A 22,508-nucleotide genomic window follows, 5' to 3' on the forward strand; every position below is an offset into this window, starting at 1 on the left:
TCATGCAGGACAATTACATATGTAGAAAGAGCAACCTAATGTGTAACAGTGCCTTGGATTTTTGATAGCCAAATGTACTACAGATGGGGATAGTATGTAAAGCTTCTGCAGAAGGTACTCCATACTGCCTGAAAATACGTGTGAACTGAAACCCAAAGTATAAGAAAAAGATTTTCTGAGCAATGTCTTCATTGCTTTTGGAATTGGAAATGCTAGAGGTTTTTTTTCCAGTTCTCTTTGGTATGAGAGCATCTCCAGAGGCTCTATGGCATGTGACAGGGAAGAGTTGGTTTCACGTTCACTTACATGTTTACATCATGTGTGAAAATTAGTCTTTACTAGTCTGTGGTTATGGAAGAATAGAATTCTATAGGTAGTATGTAAGGAACAGGAATTTTTACTGTAGTGTATGTCATTACATACTCTGCCTACATGAAAATATCATAATTGGGCACCTGTAAAAATAACAATAAAAATGTAGTATTATTTAGTTGTTTCATCACTTTTGGTTGATTTTGCTCCCTCTGGAGTAATGCTTCTTCATAAAGGAGACTGAAGGCTTAAGTTACTCATGGGTAATTTATCTTTAGTCTAAACTTCTGCCGCAAAGAGAATGTTGCGTTCTCCATTTTGATGTAAACGCTTCTGCTTAAAACATCAGCTTTTCTCAGTGCTGCCGTAATAGTTGCAGCTGAGTTCATGTACAGATTGTGTAAGATGTAAGAAAAATCACTCATGTAGGTGCTTTCTTGTCAGAAGAATCATATGTAAAACCTGCCTTATACTGTGTTTTTAAGAGTTTGTCTGCTAAATCAGCATCAAACTCCACAGCAGCTAAACCACAAAACAACCTGTAGTTCATTCTCAGGAAGCTTCTTTGTGGTGAATCATCCCATGAATAGTGAGAACGTAGCTTTTGCCATCCTCTTCTGGGGACAATCTGTGTAATTGGTTAGTTCTCCTCTTTTAGGAACAGTGTTTCTTTCTAATTCCTTATCTGAGAAAGATAGCATGACTCAACTTAATTGCCAAAATCTTGAGTAAGGGGAAAACTGAAGTTCTCTCAGTGAAGATGTTTGGTTTTGTATGTTCTTAAAGTAGGACTTACTAAATATTTGCAAGGATGTATGTTAAATTGTCTTACTAGCTTAAAGACAACAAGTTTCGTCTTACACAGACGTTTGTCTAAGAAAACAAGTTCTGTACGAGTTTACTAATTTTCCTTTAAAATAACCAGTAAATATCCAAGCAAGGTTGAAAAAAGGACCACCAAATTTTACTGCTACTTAAACCACCAGAAACTATATTAATATTAAATTGTAAAATACTCCTAAGATTCGGTAGACTACAGTAGTTCACTGAGACAGATTAAGAAATCTGGAAGAATATATTTTCTTTCCAGCAAAGTATAAATGAGACTAAGATTGCTCTAGGTTACTGGGAGGAGTAATTTTTGTCCCCTGAATCAACATAATTCTGAAATTCTGTAGACAACAAAGTTAATGCAAGTTTTCTTTGGCACAGTCTCAGACTTGTTCTTATTTTGATTTTATGCTACTCAATTTCTTCAATTTGCATACTCAAGAAATACTTCCCTTTTGTTTTTACAAGTTTGATGTAGACAAAAAGTAGTTTAAACTAGTTATTGCTTATAACTGTAAGAGTTTATTGTTCCTGGTTTTCTTTTTCCTGTTACCCTCATTGCTGCCAGTCTGAGAATGCTTCTTTTTTGTCAAATTAATGACATCCCCCTTCCCTCTGCACGCATACATTTACTTATTTAAAATTTTATGTAAGAGAGTGCTGTCTTTAGAAAACAGATGTTTTGCTTGAAGGAGGAGGATTATCCTGGTAAAATTAATAATGTGGGCAGCAAGTGTTTCCTTATGCTGGCTTTGGGCAGCATGGTTCAAAAAACTTAGCAAACAACTCTAAGCAAGAAGACTTTAAACTTTGGAGTTGAAGAATGCTGCTAGGAAAAGTGAAGCAACTGGGAAGCAGCTCTTAGCGGTGTCTCTCAGCAGTGTGCAAGTGTGGCTTATTGAAGATTCTAGCGAATACCAAAATTTTCAGTTCATTCTATTATTGCTTAAAAATAAAAAGTTCAGTGCTTGCTTATGCAAGCAAATATTATGTCCTTATGTTATTAATATTTTGCAGCTCCGAGAAGTAGTTAGTTACTCCTAAATTTTGGCATCTAGTTATGAACAGTAACATTCCCTCTTCCTGTTTCTGGAGGGCTGCCTACTCTTGATGGACAAGAAAACCAATGCTGAGTCCTTTATTTATTTATTTTATTTATTAAAAACCTCTTCTCTCCCCTTCTCCCTCCAATTTTAATAGCTTCTGGTTTAGCTTTTTTCTGTATAAGGCTGTTGCTTTTTAAGCAAAGGAAATGTGCAGACGTACCATAGAGACAAGTAGCAGAGTTTGGGGCAGAAGGTGTCTGACAGCATGCCAGACTGTACTGCTGTTTGTGGGAAATACGGAAAACTGTTGGAAGAATGGGAAAAAACCCTGTCTGACTAACCAAGATGTACATCAGCACATACCAATCATTTTTTGTTGGGCTGCTCACAGGAAAATATAAATTTAAAAATCCCCAACCTTTAAAAGCCCTATTTTAAGAAATTCCAGTAGCAAGACACTTCAAGATAACTAGACAGGAATGATCACCCTTTCTTCTGTCTTGACAGCTTCATTGGGGAAGGGAGAAGATCAGAACAGCCCTCTGTGTGTATTCGGGCCTTTGTGTACATAGTATATACCTCTGGGTGTGTGTATGTAAACACTGCCTGGGTCTGTAATCATGTTTCGGAATTTTTTGTTACAATTGGTAACTGCATCAGACCAGTCATTGCTGAAGTATCAGGTTTCTCTTTCACAGTCCTGAAATAAGCATTTTAGAATTTACTTTCATGAGACACCTCCAGAAAGATGCTGTGATTGCAGAAAAACGATGGTTTGTGATCTTTTTGTGTGTGGGTGGTGGTTATTGATATGGAATAACATTAATGGCTTTCACAGACTAAAAGACTGCTTCTGACTGATTGTAAACACAGCTGGTAAATGTGAGTCTATTTTTGTTCTTTAGTCACTCTTCAATACTATTACACATTCACAGAAGGTACCAAGCCCTTGATCTTGTCATTGAAGGCCTGTGCTCCAGCTGTTAACCAGAGGCAGTGCCGTAGCCCCTTTGGTTGTGTCCAAGTGAATGCTGTATAGGAGACTACAAATTTAGGCAGCTGTGCAATTAGCTTATGTCTTTCAATAACCAAGTCTTTTGCAGAATAACACAGCCTTTCACTGAGCATGCTGCAGGCAAGAAATGAAATCCTAAAGTTGGACCTGAAATGCATGTATTATCTTATGCCTCTGGCTGCCTATACTACAGCAGTTAATGGTGGGGAAAAACTTACTTTTCACGCTGGGCAGCAGCAGCAGTCTAGCCAGCTCTAGGACCAAGCTTTTAACTTTTCCCTACAACAGTCACAAAACCCTTAAAGGTCTTTAGGGCAGAATTACATTGTAGCTTCGTACCACAGACTGCATCATGCAGGGGCCGTCCTGTCATGGAAGGTATGATACAGTTCGAATGCTGGTTAGTTTCAATGTTAAGGCTTTCTCCTCCTGCTATTTCTCATTAGAAATCAATATAGATACAGCTTACCAGAATTTCAAACCTTTTGGCTAAAAGGAGGCTCAAGACTCAAATCTGCATTGTGGGTTATGTATCACTGCAGAGGATTCATCTTTCCCTCCTAAATAAAATTGTGATGTTCGGTCTTGGCGTGCCATGCACAGGAGAGTAGACATTCTTTATGAATTAAAAAAAGATTGTAGTCTAAAGTAAGAATCTGTTTTTGTGTTTCAAATCTGAAAGTACCTTGAAGGATCCCAAGTCTGGACTTGAACCTCAATTTTTACGCATGAAATAACCTTTAAAAATTTCAGTTCATAAACTAGTTTAAACAAGTAAATGTAGTTCCTTTCTGTCTTCTCTCCTTTTTTTCATGTTGTCCCCCCCCACTCCCACCCCCGCAACCCCAGAAGGCAGCAGTGTCAAGAGCAGGGCTGATAATGCATTGCTGCACATATGGGAAGTGACAGCTGCTTCGTCTATGAATCTATAGCTAAGCAAGAGGTACACTTTCAGATACGCTTTAGTTTAGACATCTGAGTATTGCAGTCCTTCAACCTGCGCTTTTGCCATTTTCATGAAGCTGTTGCAGCTGATGACACGTTTGGAGATGGATGAAAGAGGTTTGCACAACACTTTCTTCAAACTGTCTGATCCTGTATTTTCTTTTCTGTTATCACTGTCTTCACACATAGCTGGTTTACTGATTATGAAAGAGGTGGAAGGAATGTAGGATTCAACCTTAGTATTTTTTTGTCACTGGCCTACAGGATGAAGATGATGATAATCTGTGTGACAGCATGTTGGTTTGTAACCAGATGCACACAGAAATAAACTTTTATCTGCTTAAGCCTTAAGATTTATTTGAAAGGGAAGAGGCAGAATGGGATAGTTGGAGAATGGTTGTTAAAATATATTGGTTGTTGAACTTTTCTACAGTTAGGATGGTAGTGTGGTGGTCTGGTGTAGTTCTGATCAGCAGCTCTGAGTCTGTGGCAGATTCATGGGCATTTTGGGTAAGACACTGAGCTTTCCATACCCAGGGAAGCCTGAACTGTGAAAACATGTTTGTGTAAACTTCTTCCCTCCCTCTTTCCTAAAAATATTCCATGTTAGCTTTTATTACAGCTAAACAAAACTGTAATATTCCCAGAAAAGGACTGTGTCGATTGGCTTTGTTAATTTATTGTTACATAGGCCTGTGGCATCTAATATTTCAGAAGCAATGAGAGGGAGGAAGGCTTGTGTTTCCCAAGTTTTACTTCTCTAGGAAATGTGGATTTTGCTGTTTCCCTGCTACTGACAATAGATATGATAAAGACCTCATTAAACTTCAGGTGGAAAAATGTGAAGTAATACTTTACTGTATCTTTGAAGAAAGTCTAGTGCATTATTTGAAATGACAGTGGAAGCTGTTTTATGGCAAACCTACAGTCTAATTTGTGTCTAAAACCAAAAAGATATTGTTTATTTTGTTTTAGAAACTACTACATTGTTGTCTTTTCTTGGTGGTTCTGTAATTTAAATTACTGTGTAGGACTAAAGTCCAGGAGCATAAAGCATACAGCCAGTGATAGCTTCATGATAGTATGATAGAGCAAGAAGTGTGATGGTGAGAAATACCATTGTTCATCTACAATCACTTAGAAAAAATGATACATAATGAAAGCTTAAAATAGACTTGGAACTTTTGCGGAATAAATACCCTATACTGTTGTGATGTTATTCTTTCTTGATGGTGATGGTATGGTATTGTGTGGGTAGTAAAGCTAAGTGTCCAGAACAGTGAAGAAGAAAACCTCCAAAACTGCAAGGTTTCATAAAAATAAAATGCATTTTCATGTTTTAACTGATTTACCTTTCATTTATCTTTTCCAGGTTGCAGTAGTAAAACTGAAGAATGCAGATAAGGTTTTTGCCATGAAGATACTTAATAAGTGGGAGATGCTGAAGAGAGCTGAAGTAAGATTACAGTAATGTTTTTTTTTATAATCATGCACCCTCTTACTCTGCTGAATTGTTACTTCTCTTTCCACAAGACTCTGTGTATATAGAGGGATTGAGGAGATGCTTCACTACTTACTGACAATATGAAGATTAATATTAAAATAAGCTTAAAGCAATTCATGAGAAGGGTTAAAATAGCATGGAATCATGACTTCGGTGGACTGGATGTTTTAGGCATTATACTTTTTCTGTAATTGCCCAAGGATTACCAACTATACAAGCAATGTTTTAATGCATTTATTCCAGTTAGGAATGTAGTCTTTAGCAAGTATTTTCCATGGTGAAAGGTAATTACTGAGCTATAAAAAAGTAATTACTGAGCTATAACTCATCAAGCCTATTAGTTTATCAGTAGTTAGAACTTAGCCAAGGTCCAATTTGTAGATTGAAAAATCAGAAAGATAAAAATTTCAAATTAATTTGAGTGCATGTTTCACAAAAATACCCATCTGCAAAAATTTGTGATGAAAAGTTCCTCATTAAAGCTTGAGTCCATTCTGTGTTCTGAAAAAAGTGGAACAGCTCTTTCACCAGCCCTGCTTTGCCTTGGGTTCCTACTGCATTATACAGCTCCACTCTTCATAAAATCCTCAATACGTTTCCCTGGGTTCCTTTGGAAAGAAACTTACAAAGTGCAGTCTACACCTGAAGACTTGTGTATTAATTTTAAATAGAATTTGTGTCTATTTAAAGTGCTTTGAAATTCTTCATCTATGCATACAAAAAATAAACTGCCTGAAAAATAAGACTCAAAGATATAACTCAGTGTCTTACACATACAGAGTTGCTTTGGCCATTGGGTTTTCCTTAGTGTGGACAGCGTAAGCACTATCTTGGTGTCTCTTCCAACTTGTCTGATCGAATTATCTCTAACCTCAGTTTTTATTTGAAACTCCTACTTTGCTACTCTCAGACTACCTTGCTGTTCAATTGCTCCCAAGTTTATTCTGATTTCTGCATATATATTTTAATTATATCTTGTTAGGAAATGAGATCAATGGGAAACCATCACACTTCAAAAAAAATAAATAATGTATCCAGACAAATTAAAGCCAATTTCTGATGTGTGCACATCCTGTCTCTTTTAATGAAAAAGTTATCACATTAAGAATTATAACTGGCATGTAGATTGTGGTTAGAATTATACAATGTGTTTCCTCTTAGCCAGAAATTATTCAGATACTGAGCAATCTGGTTTTAGTCTTGATACAAAGAGGTATTTCTCTCCAAGACAGATGTCATTACTGTAAGTTTTATTATTTCAGTGAAAAAGAAAAGACCAGAAATAAAGTTACACTCTATTTTTAAATGTACCCTTTTAAAGTCAGTTTAAAAGCTATTTCTTTCCATTAAAATACAGTTATAAATAGGTTTGAAAGATTTTTCTCTATGCAAGGTATTAAAAATACTCTTCCCATGGGTCTGGCTGAATTTCTGAAAGTCTGAACTGTTAGCCTAAAAAGAATTACAGCTATGTTTTTCCATGTATTTGTAACCCATGGGTATACAGTGGAAAGAGAACCATCTGGAGTGAAAATGCATTACAAAGCATGACCTTCAACAACTGTAACCTGTCATTTTTAAACATTGATGACCGCATCTCACTTGTTACCACTGCTAGGGAAAATGACCCATTTTGGGTCTGTTAGCAATGTGCTGCACTAACATTGAAATGCACAGGAAAATCATATAGTCCAAAAATGCAAGACAAGCATATAGGTAGGTGTATATGTAAATGGCAGAAATAAGTTGTTCATATATCCCTGTATCAACTCTGGGAAATGGGAGTCATTTGTAAAAGCAGAAAGGGGGTATGTACTCAAAAGAGGCTTACGAATGCCAGATGACTGCAAGCTCAGCGTAATTGTATGCAAAAACTTTGTTACAATGAAATTGCCCAGGTTGTGAGGTCAGTGTTCTTTTTTGTATTATAAAGAGCGTAAGTTTTCCAAATACTTGCCACTGTTGAAAACTCCAAGATGTGCTGTAGAACTGGGGACGTCACTGATACAAGGAGTACCTGAAAGTGTGCGACAGCCTGCTGTTACACTTCCAGACCTGTTACCCTGAGTGTTGACAATCACTTACAGAGTTACATGTGTGCCATGGTGGTGCCAGATGAGGCTCAGGAGGGACCAGGACAAACATTATGCAGCATGGAAGCAGTCAGCACTCCTGGAAGGTGCTAACTCTGAGCTGTAAGGACATGAGCACCAAATAGCTGAGCAGCCTGAATTCTCTGCTGGTCAAAGGCCACAATAACTGTATAGGTATAACCAAGGCACTAAGGTGCCTTTGCTGTGACAGTGTTGGATCAGATGATCTCTGGAGGACTCTGCCAACAACTCAAGGAGCCTGTGCCTAGGGAAGATGAAGTGTAATGTTGAAATCATGAAAGGCACAAAAAAAGGCTTCATTTAAAAAAAACTTAATCGAGCTAGGTTACAGTAATTACAAGAACTACTTCTCCGCCCCCCCCTCCCCCCCCCCCCAATGAATTAATGTAAAGCCCATGAACCACTTAGAGTCTTTGGCTGTTACGGTCTCAGCTGTGATGTACTGTGGTAATAGCTGTTGCTGTCAACTCTAGGCATACTGCCCGGAGGTGGGTGTCTAGAGTGCTCAAGGAATGCATGGTCTTTTGTTAAATGATGGCAAAAACAAGTGGAATTATATAAACTCTCTAGTAAGTAATCCTGTGAATTGTGTCAGAACAAGTAGAGAAACTACGTGTCATTTATCCTTGTGAAAACAAGAGTTCATAGTGTCTCTGTCTGAAATATGTCAAGAGTTTACAAACAAGGCAGGAAAAAGAAATGAAGCTGAAGCATAGAACAGCTTTTCTTCCTTCTGAAGATCATCCTTTCTTCTTCTCCCACCCCCAAATCCATTTTTCATTTAATAACCTTTGAGGGTATTTGTTTAAAGTATGTTCTGTTATTTTCTCAAATTTCACTGATTTATCTCATGCATTGTGCTATGATTGAAGTATACCATCTTTCTTTTTCCTGGTCTGAGTTATTCTTACTCACTGTAGTCACCAAAACAAGACTTGGTATGGTTTATTTGATTGGAGAAGGGAGTTATTTTCTGCTCTGTTTTTACTGCGTGTATTCTTGTGCATAGCTCAGTCTAAAATGATATTTTGCTCTTCATTCTTCACTCTCCAAATCTCACAGCCAACAATAACCATGTCAGAGTTCTGGTATTTGCCTATTGTTTTTGGAAATGAAATTGAAAAAGTAGAGAGACTTGCATTTCCTTTAAATTTAGCTGTCTCCTAAGATGGAAGAGACAGAGCATGGTTCAAACCGATGAAACATCTTTGTGAAATCGCAAAGTGTGTTGGAAGAGATTATGGTCTATGCCTTTCTCTAAATCTCTATCTGCCTTGTAAATAGAGCCCATACAATTATTAGTCTTTCTTTTACAGTATCTTTTAGACCTTTTTCTGAATAAAATTCTGTGTTGGCTTTGCTGTTTGATACCTTTTGTTTTCTTGTGATATTCACTTCAGAACTCAGTCCCTTCAAAACGTTCATCATATTTCTTTGCTATAGTTTCTTTTTGGCTTCTTTTCTGTTTGCAGAATGACAGAGGAAAATGACCAAAGTTGCTTTTGCTGAGGTATTTTATTCACTTCTTGGGGCAGGTTGCAAGACCTCCATTGAATTAATTGCCTTGCTGCTTTCCAGTTGGTTATTTTCTTCACATTTTATCTTCTTTTGTTTCATACAAACCTGTGTTCTCCTTCTTTTCTTAGGTATTCCTTAGCATTTCTTGGCAGTTCTTATTCCTCGTCTGTTCCACTTGCTGTGAAGGCACCTTTTGCCTCCTGTGTTTGTTTCCAGCATGTCGAGGGGAGGTCCTCCTCAATGTCTTACCAACAGCTTATATCTGGCAAGAGCAATATTCAATTCTGTCCGACTTCTCCTGAGGAAAAAGCGTGGAGAAAACACCAACTGGTTAATGATTATCAAATTATGACTACATGGAAGTTGTTGGCAGCTACTTTCAAATGAAAAGAACAACCTTGCCTATGTGAAAATTCAAGTGTAAAACTAGGCTAACAGCGTGATGAGATAAAGCAATGACACAAGACTCCGGATCCTAGTTCAACTCCTGTTGCAGTTATAATTACATAATGCCATTATTGATTGTTTTCTCCAATCTTATATTGCTATTCTGTCATTATTGATACTTGATTTCAATATTTCTGTGTACAAAAAAGATAAGATTTTGACTTGGGATTTTTAGACAATGGGAAGCAGCAGCTTATTTCTCCCTTCGCATCATTTAACAACGTGGAGAACTACAACTGTTTAAATTTGAAGAAGGTGGACTTTTCTGATACCTAGTTTTTCATAGATTTTGGCATGTTTGAAGAGTGTAGTAAATGACTTTAACTTAGAGAGACAGTTTTGATCCCCCCCCTCCCCCAACGTAATGTTAAAACATAGTCAACTTGCAAAAATGTCTGTCTTTAGATATTTTACTTAAAGCCTATAATTATTTTTCTCCCCTTCAGACAGCCTGTTTTCGAGAAGAGAGAGATGTGTTAGTGAATGGAGATAACCAGTGGATCACAACGTTACATTATGCGTTCCAGGATGAAAACTATTTAGTGAGTGTTGCTTTTATATATATATATAGATGGAAATGCAGATTCTTAGTTGTGGTATGAGACAGAAATATAGTTTGTTTATTTGTTAATTTTGTGTTCTGGACCGTACAGACCATGTGAGGATCTGTGATTTTGTGCATAAGATTCTGAAGGGTGGAGAGTGGTCAGAAACTATAAGTTTTGTTATAAATATTTCAGGAATGCAGCTTTGTTTTCTAAACCACTTTGTGTTTGTTGATGAACCTTTGGTCTATCTGCATCTTCTTTCTTATAATTAATCACTCCAGTTTAATTGGATTCATAAAAGTAAAAGTGCACTTACTAAAATACATTTTCTATTTGACTTTCACTTTTTGTGATTAACATTGCTGATTACTGTTTTACAGTTAGAAGTAGGGAGTAGCCCTGTTTTTAAACAACAGTTCATTTAGGTTGGTCTTTGCTTTTTTGAGGACTTAAACCCACTAAGATGTCATAAAGCAATGAAAAGTTCTTGTAGCATGGAAGAATGCCACTAAAAGTTCATAAATAAGAGTTGGAAGCTATAACTGTAGATTAAAGTGTCTCTTTAAATATTTAATGTTATTTAGTTTTCAAGTATTTTGAAAGACTTGCAAAAAGAAGCTAATATGAGGAAAAAGTGCCATTTTTCTGTGGAATCTTTCCCACTGAAAATATGTTTTGATTGTGATATGGTATTGGTAATATTTATGCCTGAAAAAGTAAACAACTACACATTGATAGATTTTGCTTATTTGGGTTTTATTGCCCTGTGCTTTGGATTCTATATCATTAGTAAATTCTAATGTTTTCTTAAAAATCTACTATGTAGTCATAATCTTTTTTTCCCCCCCAGTGTGTCCAATCAAAGAAGTGCTATACATGGAATTCCTGCAGAATTGCAATGCTTTTTGCCATTATATTGCTTTCTGTTCTGTCAGCTCAGATACTTGGAGGTTCATAGATTTTGGTGGAGTTTATACAGAACCAGGGCTCTGCATTTGTGAATCTAACTGTTGGCTTATATACCTCGCAGCCAGCTTCATGCTTTATTAATATGGGCAGTAAAAATAATCTCATGTTTTATGTAATTCTGATCTTACTATTAACAGTATTTAAAAGAAAATATTATATATTCTGCAACAGCCTGCTAGAATTTCTTTTAATCTTGCCAGTTTCCTTATTTTCACTAAGCACAGAGCAGCTTCTGTTCTTTATCTTTGATAGTGTGCTAACAGAAGCAAGTTTTGCAGCCTGCTGGGGAAAATATCAGTAATACTGTTTTTCATCATTTTAGTGTGAATGTATCACTAGTTTTCTATGTGCTTTTTATTAAAATAAAATATAACAGAAGTGGCCTTTAAAAAAAACAACAAAACTGTGTACATTGAGCAGTAGATGTGGTTGAGCAGTGGATGTTGTATACCCTGACTTTAGTAATGCCTTTGACACTGTCTCTCATAACATCATCACAGAAAAGCTGACAAAGTATGCATTAGATTGGCAACAGTGAGGTGGATTGAAAACTGGCTGAACTACTGGGTCCAGGGGGGTGTGATCAGTGACACAAAGTCCATCTGGAGGCCAGTCAATGGTGATGTACCCCAGGGCTCAATACTGGGGCCAACATCTTCATTAATGACCTGGGTAGTGGGATGGAGTGCATCCTCAGATGATGAAAGAACAGGGAGAAGTGGCTGATATGCCAGATGGCTGTGCCATCATTCAGATGGACCTCAGCAGACTGGAGACCTGGGCAGAGAGAAGCCTCATGAAGTTCAACAAAGGGAAATGCAATGTCCTGCACCTGGGGTGGAATAAAATAAACCCGGTACATTCTGGGGGCCATCTGGCTGGAAAGCAGCTTTGCTTGAGGTCCTTGTGGATAACAAGCTAACCATAAGCCAGCAATGCACCCTCGCAGCAAAAAAGGCCAAGAGTGTTCTGGGCTGCAGGGAGAAATATTGCCAGCAGGTCAGTGGAGGTCCTTCATCTCTGCTCAGCCCTCGTGCAGTTGCATCTGAAGTATTGTGCCCAGTTCTGAGTTCCCCAGTGCAAAAGAGAGATCGAGCTACTGGAGCAAGTCCAGTGCAAGGCCAGAAAGATGATTAAGCTACTGGAGCATCTTTCATGTAAGGAGAGCCTGAGAGAGCTAGGATTCTTCAGCCCAGATAAGTGAAGGGTTGAGGGGTTATCGTCAATGTGTATAAATACCTGATGGGAGGGAATGGAGACAAGGGAGCCAGATTCCTCTTGGGACAGGACAGGAGACAACGGACACAAACTGAAACACATGGAATTTCATCTGAACACAAGAAAACACTTACTGTGAAGGTGGTCAAACACTGGAACATGTTACTTAGAGGAGTTGTGAGGTCTCCATCCTTAGAGATACTCAAAACCCAACTGGACGCAGTCCTCATCATCCTGCTCTAGCTGACCCTACTTGAGCAGATGAGGTTGGAGTAGATGATCTCAAGATGTCTTTTCCAGCGTAAACAAGTCTGTGATTTAGGATTAAATGCCCATGTTAAACTTCCACTAGTTACTAGAATTTGATGTCCTTAAATCTGTGCTTGTTTTTCTCTTAGAAGGATGGTGCTGTTGTACAGTAGTATTTTGAGTATTTGAGACTTGAATAGATCTTGATGGCTGTGTGCATTTAGAAAGTATTTTTTAAAGCTTTTAAAAAAACCAGCTTTTTTTAAGGACATGTGTCTTTGACATTGGATGGGATGCTATGTATTGACTGAATTATTTATTAAAAATTTAGTTGTTAAACTTAGCTTTGATTCCTATGGATGTGTTTAACAAGTTCACAACTTAATACTGTGAGTTACAGTTTAAGTGTTGGTATATTTCAGGAGTTGAGCGTTTCCTTGTGATAGGCTACTGCATTGCTCTTGCAAAATGGGCAGTGCAGAGTCCTGTGTTGTAAGAGCCAAAATTCCTTTATTTTGGTATATCCAATAACCGAGTTGTACTGGTTTTAAAAATGGTGAAGAATGAGTGCAGAGATCCCACATCAGTTATGAGAATCTTAAGAGGTTTTTTAAATATATTTTCAAAGCAGTAAGTTAAGCTCTTGCAGATCTCTATAGAGTGTATCAGTTAATAATCATTATATTACATTCCAAAGGCTTAATGTATTTTCTAAAACTGTAAAACATGAGAAGCTAGTACTGTAGATCATGTTTCAGAGGGAGTGTAGGAGCAGCACTGAATAGAAGATATTTGTCGTGTAAGGCTTGTGAGCATAATTTAAGAAGTTTACTATTCATGTCACAAAGCAACAGATGAAAATTTGATTGTCAGCACATTTAAAATTTTGTGGAAATGCATTTTGTACTTTCTTCATGCACTTGGAATCAGTGAGGATGCCCAGGTTACTCTGTGTCAAATTGTTAAAATCTTTGTTCATCACCTTTATTGTTATGGAAAGTATGAGGGGGAAAAAAACCAGGTGTAAGGTTTCTGCCTGCCCCACATCTTCCTTATAGCTGGTACAATTTTGCAGAATTTTTTCCACATGCTTTAATTTCTTTTTCTGAAGATGGGAAAGACTTGGAACAAATGAGGGGAACTAACTATAAAAAGTCCCTTTAAGTTGCTTTATCAAAATTTTAAAGAATCAAATTGGGATATACATTATTGCATCTTTTAATGTTTTTTATTATTTGTGATTCATTATACACTATTGGTAAGAGTCACTGCTTCAAATGTGGATATATGTTGCCTTCCTAGAGGCAGAGGTTGGAACTCTAGGCAAAAGCTTTCAGATACTATATACTTTAGTGGGAAATTATTCTAATTAGTCTGTCCACAATGATGTTTGAAAGTAATGTCATAGCAGTGGCTGTTAAATTAGATTGCTTATAATTAGTTCGTTAGTTATAATTAGTTCATTGATTTTTTTTTCTTTTCCCCATTTGCCCTTCCAGTTGCTGTTCCACAATTAAAACAAACTAAGCTAAGCTAAAAAGGTATTAATCATGAGTTTCCCACTTCTCTTATTTTTACTTTTTCCTAATCATTTTGACCGTGTCTCTAAAGGAAATGGCATTTCATTCTGTCATAATGCAGTAAAATGGAGAAAGGTTCTGATCTCTTTGAAGTCTTTGCACCCGATTCAGTGGCAAGCAGGTTTTATGTTTCATTAATAAATCAGAAATCAAATGTATTTTTCTCCACCATTTCCATTAGAGACAGTGACACTTTCCTTTGTATGTTGGCAGATCATGTAATGTGCGCAATGTCAACAGTATCTGGAATTGTACTATGAGCCACTGGAAATCTCTCAATCTTTGCCTTAATCTGAGTAGTCTAAAAACTTTACTCTCCAAAATTGTTTGTTTAATGGGAAAAGATGATGACGGGAAAAAAGGGAAGGGGAAGCCTGGGAGATTAGGGCCCTTAAATGAGATCCCAAGTTAACACAATTGGTTTCATTTTTATAGGTCTGTATCCTTTACTCCTTTTGAATTCTATCAAAGGGTATTGTTTTTATAAGGGAATCCAGAGTATCTAAGTATTTTATGTTTGGTGATGGGACAGTGGATGAAGCTGATACTATTTTGTCATGAGGCTTATTGTATTTGGAGAGGTATAAATATGAAAAATATTCAGGTAGGTTAAATATTAAAGTGAGGCTGAACCAGCTTCTGTTTTCAGAACATCTAAGCATCTTGGTTAGCTTTTTTAATGCCCATAATAATTTTTGCAATAAATTAATTTTTATGCTTCAATTAGTTTTTAGTCTCTGATTCACTCAATAAATTGGTTTTTTTTCCACTCTATTTTCTTATCATTGCCACTCCATAGTACCTGGTTATGGATTACTATGTTGGAGGAGACCTGCTTACATTGCTCAGCAAGTTTGAGGACAGACTACCTGAAGATATGGCTCGTTTTTATTTGGCTGAAATGGTGATAGCTATTGATTCAGTTCATCAGTTGCATTATGTTCATAGGTAAGTAATTTGAGCTCCAAATTCCTGTTGGAGTTACGGGGAGTTACTCGATAGAGTGAAAATAATTCCTGTTAAACAGTTGAAGCTAGTAACAAGTATTTGCCGTAATAGTAAGCATGATAGAACTGACCTGCCTGTATCTTGTGGTTATTGAGAACTGTTGCTAACCTTGTACCATATGGTCAGAGACATGAATGAATATCCAAATGCATGTGATGAATCTTGCACACTGGCATGTTTCAAAGTTAATAATCCATAATTTATAAAAGCAAAACTGGAAACCTGTTTGTGAAATACGATCAACTTTGAACAGGTTTATTGAAGGGTCAGATTCTGTTTCTTAATTAATTTGTTCAATCTATACCGAAGTTGAAAACGCACCATTGTGTGGTATGCTTTGGATTTGTTTCCCCATTTTCTTTTGGACTTAATGAAATTATCTTTAAAATGAAGTGAGGACATTCTGCTAAATAAGTGGAAGTACTTAAATTGTGGTACTTACCTTTACCTTGGTATATATATTAAAAAATATCTCTTCTGTTCAAAAGAAAATACTAAGTCATTTGTGTATAGCTTTTTTGGAGGTCATGATTGATTCTTCTACAAAATGAGCATAATCTTTTCTTTAATGAATCATTCTCTGCTGAATTCCATGGTAGTTCTTGTATGCAGGGGAAAAGATTACCTTAACAAGAGGCAGAATTTTCACATGCACTCAATAGATGTACTTTGCTCTGACAGAAATCACGAGGAAAACTCCCAGTTGTTTAAGCTGAATCATTAAGTTGGCAGAATGAGCTTGTTTGATAGGTCCATCTGATGCCCTTAATCAGAGTCTATACTGGCCATTCCTTCTTCTACTGTTCCCACTTGGCTGCTTCAGTCCAGAAAAGTTGTTGGTTGTTTTTTTTGTCCAAAAGGTGTATTGCGGTTGGTTTTGGTTTGTTTCTTTGGTTTATTGTTTCCTTTGAGATTGTGGCTTTTCATGAAAGAGCTGTAGCGAAGGAGTGCTTTAAGGTGGGGTGGTGCTAAGCTGCAAATTGTTCTTCTGGAATATTTTGAAGTCTGCTAGTTTTGTTGAAGAACTGTGTCTACCTGCTAAAACAAGTTCTTTGTGATAATGCCTTGTGGAAAAACCCAAGCAGAGTATTTTTCTTGAATTTTGAAGATTTCAACTGTTTTATTTCTGAGAAACTGTTTGTTCGCTTAGGACCTGATGTGAAAGGTTTTTGCATTCAGTTTAATTTGGATCCATCTTTTAAAATGTGTTTGTGGGTGAACTGTTGAGATGCTATCTCCTGTTACCAGGTAGAGAGTACTTCATGTACTACAGAAACTGCTGTATTTTACCCAATGAGTCTGCATATGGGGTAGTAACTCTTCCCAGAAGAGTAGATGCCCACCATCTCTACCTTTACCTCCAAAGAGATCAAAACCTTTGTAATTCAGCACTGTTAGCGTGTAATATGCAGCAGATGAGATGTTTCCATCCTCAAATAGTTAGCGTCCCCAAGATGAAATAGGTGTTGGTGTAAAATTTTGGGTGAAAATTAAGTAGCATTGCAGTTCAAAACAAGATACTAATTATTATGCTTGCATATTTATTACTATGAGTGTTTAACAACAACAAAAAAAAGGCTGTATATGTTCCCAGTCCTTTGTTGTTTGATTTGTGGCCTTGCCAGTGAGGTTGCCATGTTTATAAAGTTCTAAATGCCACTTTGGTATTTTATCATTAATACTACTGTAATACAATGCCTGTTTATAAGGGGATGTTTTGCAAAGATTAAAAATGTAAAGAGCACTTGAGTATATGTTAAATGATCAGCCTTTGAAATGAGACCTGTTCCACTGTTAGTTTTATTAGGATATTTGCAACTGGTAAAGCAAAAGAAAGAAAAAGAAAACACATCATCTAAATGCCACTAATGCTCTTTTCCTGAAAGTTTAACTGTGGTGGCCACATTATTTTTTGGGAGTGTGTTGCACACAGCAAAGGGCATAGGAGAAGAAGGAAAATACTACTAAAAGATGGATAATGTAACAGCTGTAGTAGTGATATTTCAGATGAATAGACAATATGTATCAGGATTTGGTCTGAGTTGTAGCTAGTGAGCTAGAAAGCATGCTTTAGGCATGTTTTTTTTCAAGGTTTTTTCCATACAATGAGGTAGCAGATTCTTTTGTTTTGTTTCCTTTTAGTGCCCCAGTTCTTTCAGGATAGATTTTCACATTAACTGTAGTGTTGTACTTTGACAGTAATTTTCTTTTTCTCTGAATGTTTTTGTACCTTTTAAAAATTGTATTTCTGTTTTTATTCTGTGTCACTCCTCTTGCTCTTCTTTATCATTAATCACTTTTTTTGTTGTCAGTTAGTTTTGTTTGAGAGTGATACTGACTGCAGTTGTGGTTCGTGTGCAGACCACTCCAATGTCAAATGCAAGTCACTTTTCTTTCCTAAAGTACACTGGCCAATGTTCTGAAACATCAAATAGGAGCAACCTCAGCATTACTTAAACAAAATTGCTACAACTGTATTTCAGGTTTTGGAGACCAAATTTGAATGCCATTTCTGCACTAGCACTGTGGGATTATGGGATGAATTTATAGTGGGAAGGAGATCAAAATCTAGGTAGTAGTAGAATTGTGCAGAGAAATTGCATGATGATTTTGAAGCTGTCTCCTGATTCCTACTGAATTGAAGGAGAAAAGTTGCTAGCTGAAAATAACATCAATACTACTGGTTTTAGTATATTTTAATTTTTTCCCCTGTTTTTATGTACTTTTTAGTTTAAATAAATATGTGATATGTTTTTGAGATAACATCAATGAGAACATAAAACTTTCATAATTTGTCATTTTTGATGAATTAATTTCTGTGAACAAGTCATGTGGTATTTTACCTGGTAGTTAAATGATAGCTCAGAATGTTAGTAAAACGGCCTTTTCTTTAATGTGTATCTTAGCTTTTGCTATTGTTATAAATGCACCAACACTGGCATTACCAAATGTTGTTGACAGTTCCAAGACTACCTTTAGAAAGAAAAATTCACTGAAGTTAAGTATATGTGCAGGTGTTCACACTGAGGAAGTACATACGTATGTGTATCTCTCACAAATGCACAACTTAGGAGTTCATGTAAAGCTTATACCTACCCCTGATACCTTAAATTACTCAGTTGTATTAATGAAGTGATGCTAGCTTGTGGGCCAAGGTTAAATATTGTATTGTGCTAGTTTTCTGCAAACTGTAGTATTGTACAGGGTAAGGTTTTATGTTTATTAGGAATCAACATCAATTTGTGGTTTTATTTTTATAGATTTGTAGCACCTTTTTTTAGTTTTTTTTTCTGGAAAAAAAGCCTCTACATGCATTAATATTAATTTCAGTTTCAAGGTTGTACTGTTACTTAATTCCTCATGAGATATGTTAAAAGTTTATATTTGCATGCATTATCAAATACCCAGGTGTGGGCTGGAGTAGAAGTCTTACCAGCTTAAGCTAGGTAGCTACACTTTATGCATGTTGTGTTACCTCAGACATGTAAAACTTGTTTTTCCTACAACCAAGACCAACTCCTTAATTATTTTATTGGTGAGCCAAGTTTTCTCTCCATTTTATGTAAGGTGGAAATTGAGGTGTAAAGTGCTTGTTTTTGTCTGAATCCTTTTAAGTAAAAAAGACTTTAGAAGGTTTGGTTGCCACCGAAAGAAATTTCCTCTGAGGACTGCAGAAGATACCCTCTGGGCAGGTACTAGTCCTAGGCACAGTGAGTGTGCACTGGTGGCTTTGCATGCCCCTTGAGTGTGCCTGCCTGTGCTGCTGCCTTTTGTGCTGTCTTCTGAGGCAGCCCTTACTTTAGTAAGGGTGCATTTAAGTCTGTCTCTGTCCTAAATTTAATTTGGGACATTCCAGCTTCTTGAATAGTACAGAATTATAAGTGTTAATGTGCTTAAGTCATTTTCATCTTGACTTTCTTTCCTCCATCTGTTTGTTCTGTGCAGGGTTGCACAGTGATTCAGTGTAGAGCGAATTTGCAGCTATGAAGTGTTCAACATTTAGGCTCATGATCCTCCAGACCACTGCAAAAATATTCATTTAAAATAGTTTTCATATATTGGCACACACCCATGTTAAACAGTCTTCATCTTCTGTTGAATGGTAAAACAATCCTCACTTACCTTCTTACTAGGAAAATATTTTGGAAGGATTATGAAACACCTATGTTAATTATTATTTTTGTTGGTTAAGTTTATGGGAGGATAGTTAAAACTACAGGGCAAGCTCTCAAGTTACATACATTTCAGATGTTGTCTTTTGCATGTGAAAAGATAGGCGTGCAAAGCATAAGACACCTATTTCCATAAGGTATGCGAGGTTACAGTTAGCTTGATCAGTGTGTTTCTGAATTTCTAGTTGCCACTGTCCCTCTGTCTGAAGGATTTTAGCATTCTAAACCACCAGATGCTTTTTTTTTTTTCCCCCTTCTCTTTCCATTTTCTATATCAACTACTGAAATTTAAGTTGGGCCTCACTGGAACATTTGAATTCTTAAAATGTAGAGCAGCAGAATTCTCTGTGGAAGTGACATCCTTTCTGAGAAATACTGAACATAAGGGAATAAATCCGTTAGAGGGATAAGAGAACTGTCTATTCCCTACCAAGCCAGCCTCTTCTTTGCTTTTAACAAGAAGGTACTATTTGTCCTCAGTAAAAATCATCTTGGGGGACATCCCTGAAATATTTACTGTAGTTAGCAGGCAGCTGAAATCTGGGATTCTTTGTAGGATGCATTTCACTTGAAACTATAAGTTTCAGTGCCAGCATATCCATTTTTGACTTGCTGAATAAGTGGTTTTCTGTCTTCTGGGTGTATCCCATCTTTCCTGATCATTAATTTGCTCAAGTGGAAAATTTGGGGGTGGAAGGCCCATCAAGGGAGTTAGCTGCATTGCGCGGTATGTCTGAGTTGAGTTGGCACAAGGATGAGCCAAGTGCTCTGGCCTTTGGTAAAGTGAACCGTAATTGTGGGTTTGAAAGAAAGCAACAACATATTTTAAGTGTTTACCAAACTTTGCAACAGACATAATGTCGAACACACACATGAAGATGTCCTTACAAAGTGCTGAGAATGAAGGAAACAGGGCTAGAAAAATAAGGAAAAAATAACATAAGATTATTTTGATAGTCTACTGAAAATGTATTGCTTTGAAATGTTGCATGGTTTAGTTTTACATGGAAAACTGCAGGACAGAAAGTTATTTTAGTGAGCATTTGGTAAGCTAGTGCTTCCTTACAAGGTATTCCTTTACAGAGGTAGGAGGGCTCTGTGAGTCTAGGCTCTGTATTTTCCTCTCCATTTTCACACTGAGGAGGGGCTGGAAACAAAGGTCATCTTTACAGACTCTAGGCTTTTGTTTTGACCTGTGACCCTACATGTTATAAACACTGGCAACTGCTCCCATAGTCCCCCTTAGGGTGGCATCCAACCTGCAATGAGGACTGTATCATGGTTAATACTATTTGACTAGAATTTGTTGGTAGGATTTCTGAAAGAGTCTGTGATGACCTAGAAGTATTTTGAAATAAAAGACCCATATATGCTTGGAGTGCCAAGAGCTAGCGGATCATACTGTCTGTGCTATCATGTAGAAGGCAAATGGTTTCTTGCAGTATTGTGTCTAGTGGGAGTGTTAATTTAAGTGAAAGCTGTGTAGTGGGTGAATGAGCTAGCATAGACCTATATTCTGTGTTATTCAAGCAGAAGGAATTTAGAAACCTGAAGTCTAGTGCCTTAAGCGATAGTAGCCTTGAGTAGTCCTTTCAGCAGAGGTGCTTTTACAGATGTATCCTTCGGCCTTTTTTCTCCCATTGTTCCTCTCTTCCCTAAGACTCAAGGTCCAAACATCCCTTCTGCTGTGCTGAAACAAAAGTTTGTGGGGCTGTGCAGTGAATTGAATGAGGACACCAGTCCAGGTTAAAAGTAACTTTACATTTTAGCTAACCTGGATCAATTCTCCAATCTGTTTGATGGAGAATAGGAGGAAATATCTTTAAGCTGGTCTTTCCAATAAAATCTATGTTCATCACATTGTGCCTGTTTTTTCCCTACATCCATTGAGTGGTACTTGAAATATCTGGTGATTTATTCAACTCTATGATTTTAAAGAAAAAGGGACACAAGAAGCAGTTGGGGTATCTTAAATGTAGTTAGCCATAATACCCTTAGAAATAAACCCTTCCCCTTTCATGTCTTATACCTACCTCCAAAGGAAGGAAATTCTTAATTATTGTCAGTTGAGGAAGGCTAGCAAGGCAAGGAACGCACCCCTCCATCTTTCTGGTGAGTCCCCACCAGACCTTTAGCTAGGACAATTACACCTTTATTAGAAAGAAGGCTCATATGAAAAGGAGGAATGTGTAGATGAAGATTTTTTTTCTTTTTTATGTAGATTGGTGTATTTTCTGGGCGCTGTTGCTTGAAAGGCAGATGGATGTGAGCACTCTGTCAGATGGTATGTAATCCTGTTTAGGTAGGAACTGGATGTGGTTGTCATAAAACAGAAGTGTGTAAACCATCCTAAAAGTGAAAATGAGAGAGACAGACAAGAAATAAAGTTTGATTGAAAAGGGTCCTTTTTAACCTTGTGCCTTAATGGGAAAATTCTTAATGCCAAAAATCTTATATAAAAAAAAAAAACAACCCTGGGCTTGCCTTCCAAGTAATAATGTTTATAGCAAGGGTCAGTGGATGCTAAATGTGATGGAACTTTCCAAGGCATACTGCTGCCACTAGCATAAAGATTCATTTGACTTCTATGGTGTTTGCAGAAAAAAAAGTCCACGTTAGAACTGTCGTAGCTCTAATATGAGGTCTGTTTCAGTGCCTTATGAAGTTGGAGGTGTTTTCAGAAAAAGGGACATAAGAAGCAGTTGGAGATGGGGTATCTTAAATGTAGTTAGCCATAATACCCTCAGAAATAACTTTAATAACTTTTTAACTTAATAAATTTTTGAAGACAAAACATTCCCATTTGAAAGCTGTTTTTATGTGAGTTAAGCTATAATTTTACACTCATTCTTTTCTGATTATTTCAGACCTGGAAATATTTTCTCCTACTACTTTTTTTATATCCAAAATCAACATCAGGAAAGTAGGACAAAAACATTTTCCTTATTTTTGAATTTTTAGTCCTGGTGGCTGTGGTTCTGAGGGTGTAATTAGCTCATTGTTTGGTGGCTGAGGATAGAGTTGCTAATTAA

The 22,508-nt window shown here is 36.9% G+C and overlaps 1 protein-coding gene across 13 annotated transcripts in view; it reads left to right on the forward strand.

Moving 5' to 3' along the window:
* Positions 1 to 22,508, forward strand: part of CDC42BPA (CDC42 binding protein kinase alpha) — a 191,035-nt gene that overhangs the window by 63,457 nt on the left and 105,070 nt on the right. For all 13 annotated transcript variants that reach the window (XM_069800012.1, XM_069800005.1, XM_069800007.1 and 10 more), the window contains exons 5-7: positions 5,522 to 5,605; positions 10,179 to 10,274; positions 15,096 to 15,244. In XM_069800012.1, the coding sequence (XP_069656113.1) occupies positions 5,522 to 5,605; positions 10,179 to 10,274; positions 15,096 to 15,244 (329 nt within the window). The remainder of the gene's footprint in view (positions 1 to 5,521; positions 5,606 to 10,178; positions 10,275 to 15,095; positions 15,245 to 22,508) is intronic.

The sequence above is a fragment of the Haliaeetus albicilla genome, chromosome 13 (assembly GCF_947461875.1).
Source record: "Haliaeetus albicilla chromosome 13, bHalAlb1.1, whole genome shotgun sequence".
NCBI lineage: Eukaryota > Metazoa > Chordata > Aves > Accipitriformes > Accipitridae > Haliaeetus > Haliaeetus albicilla.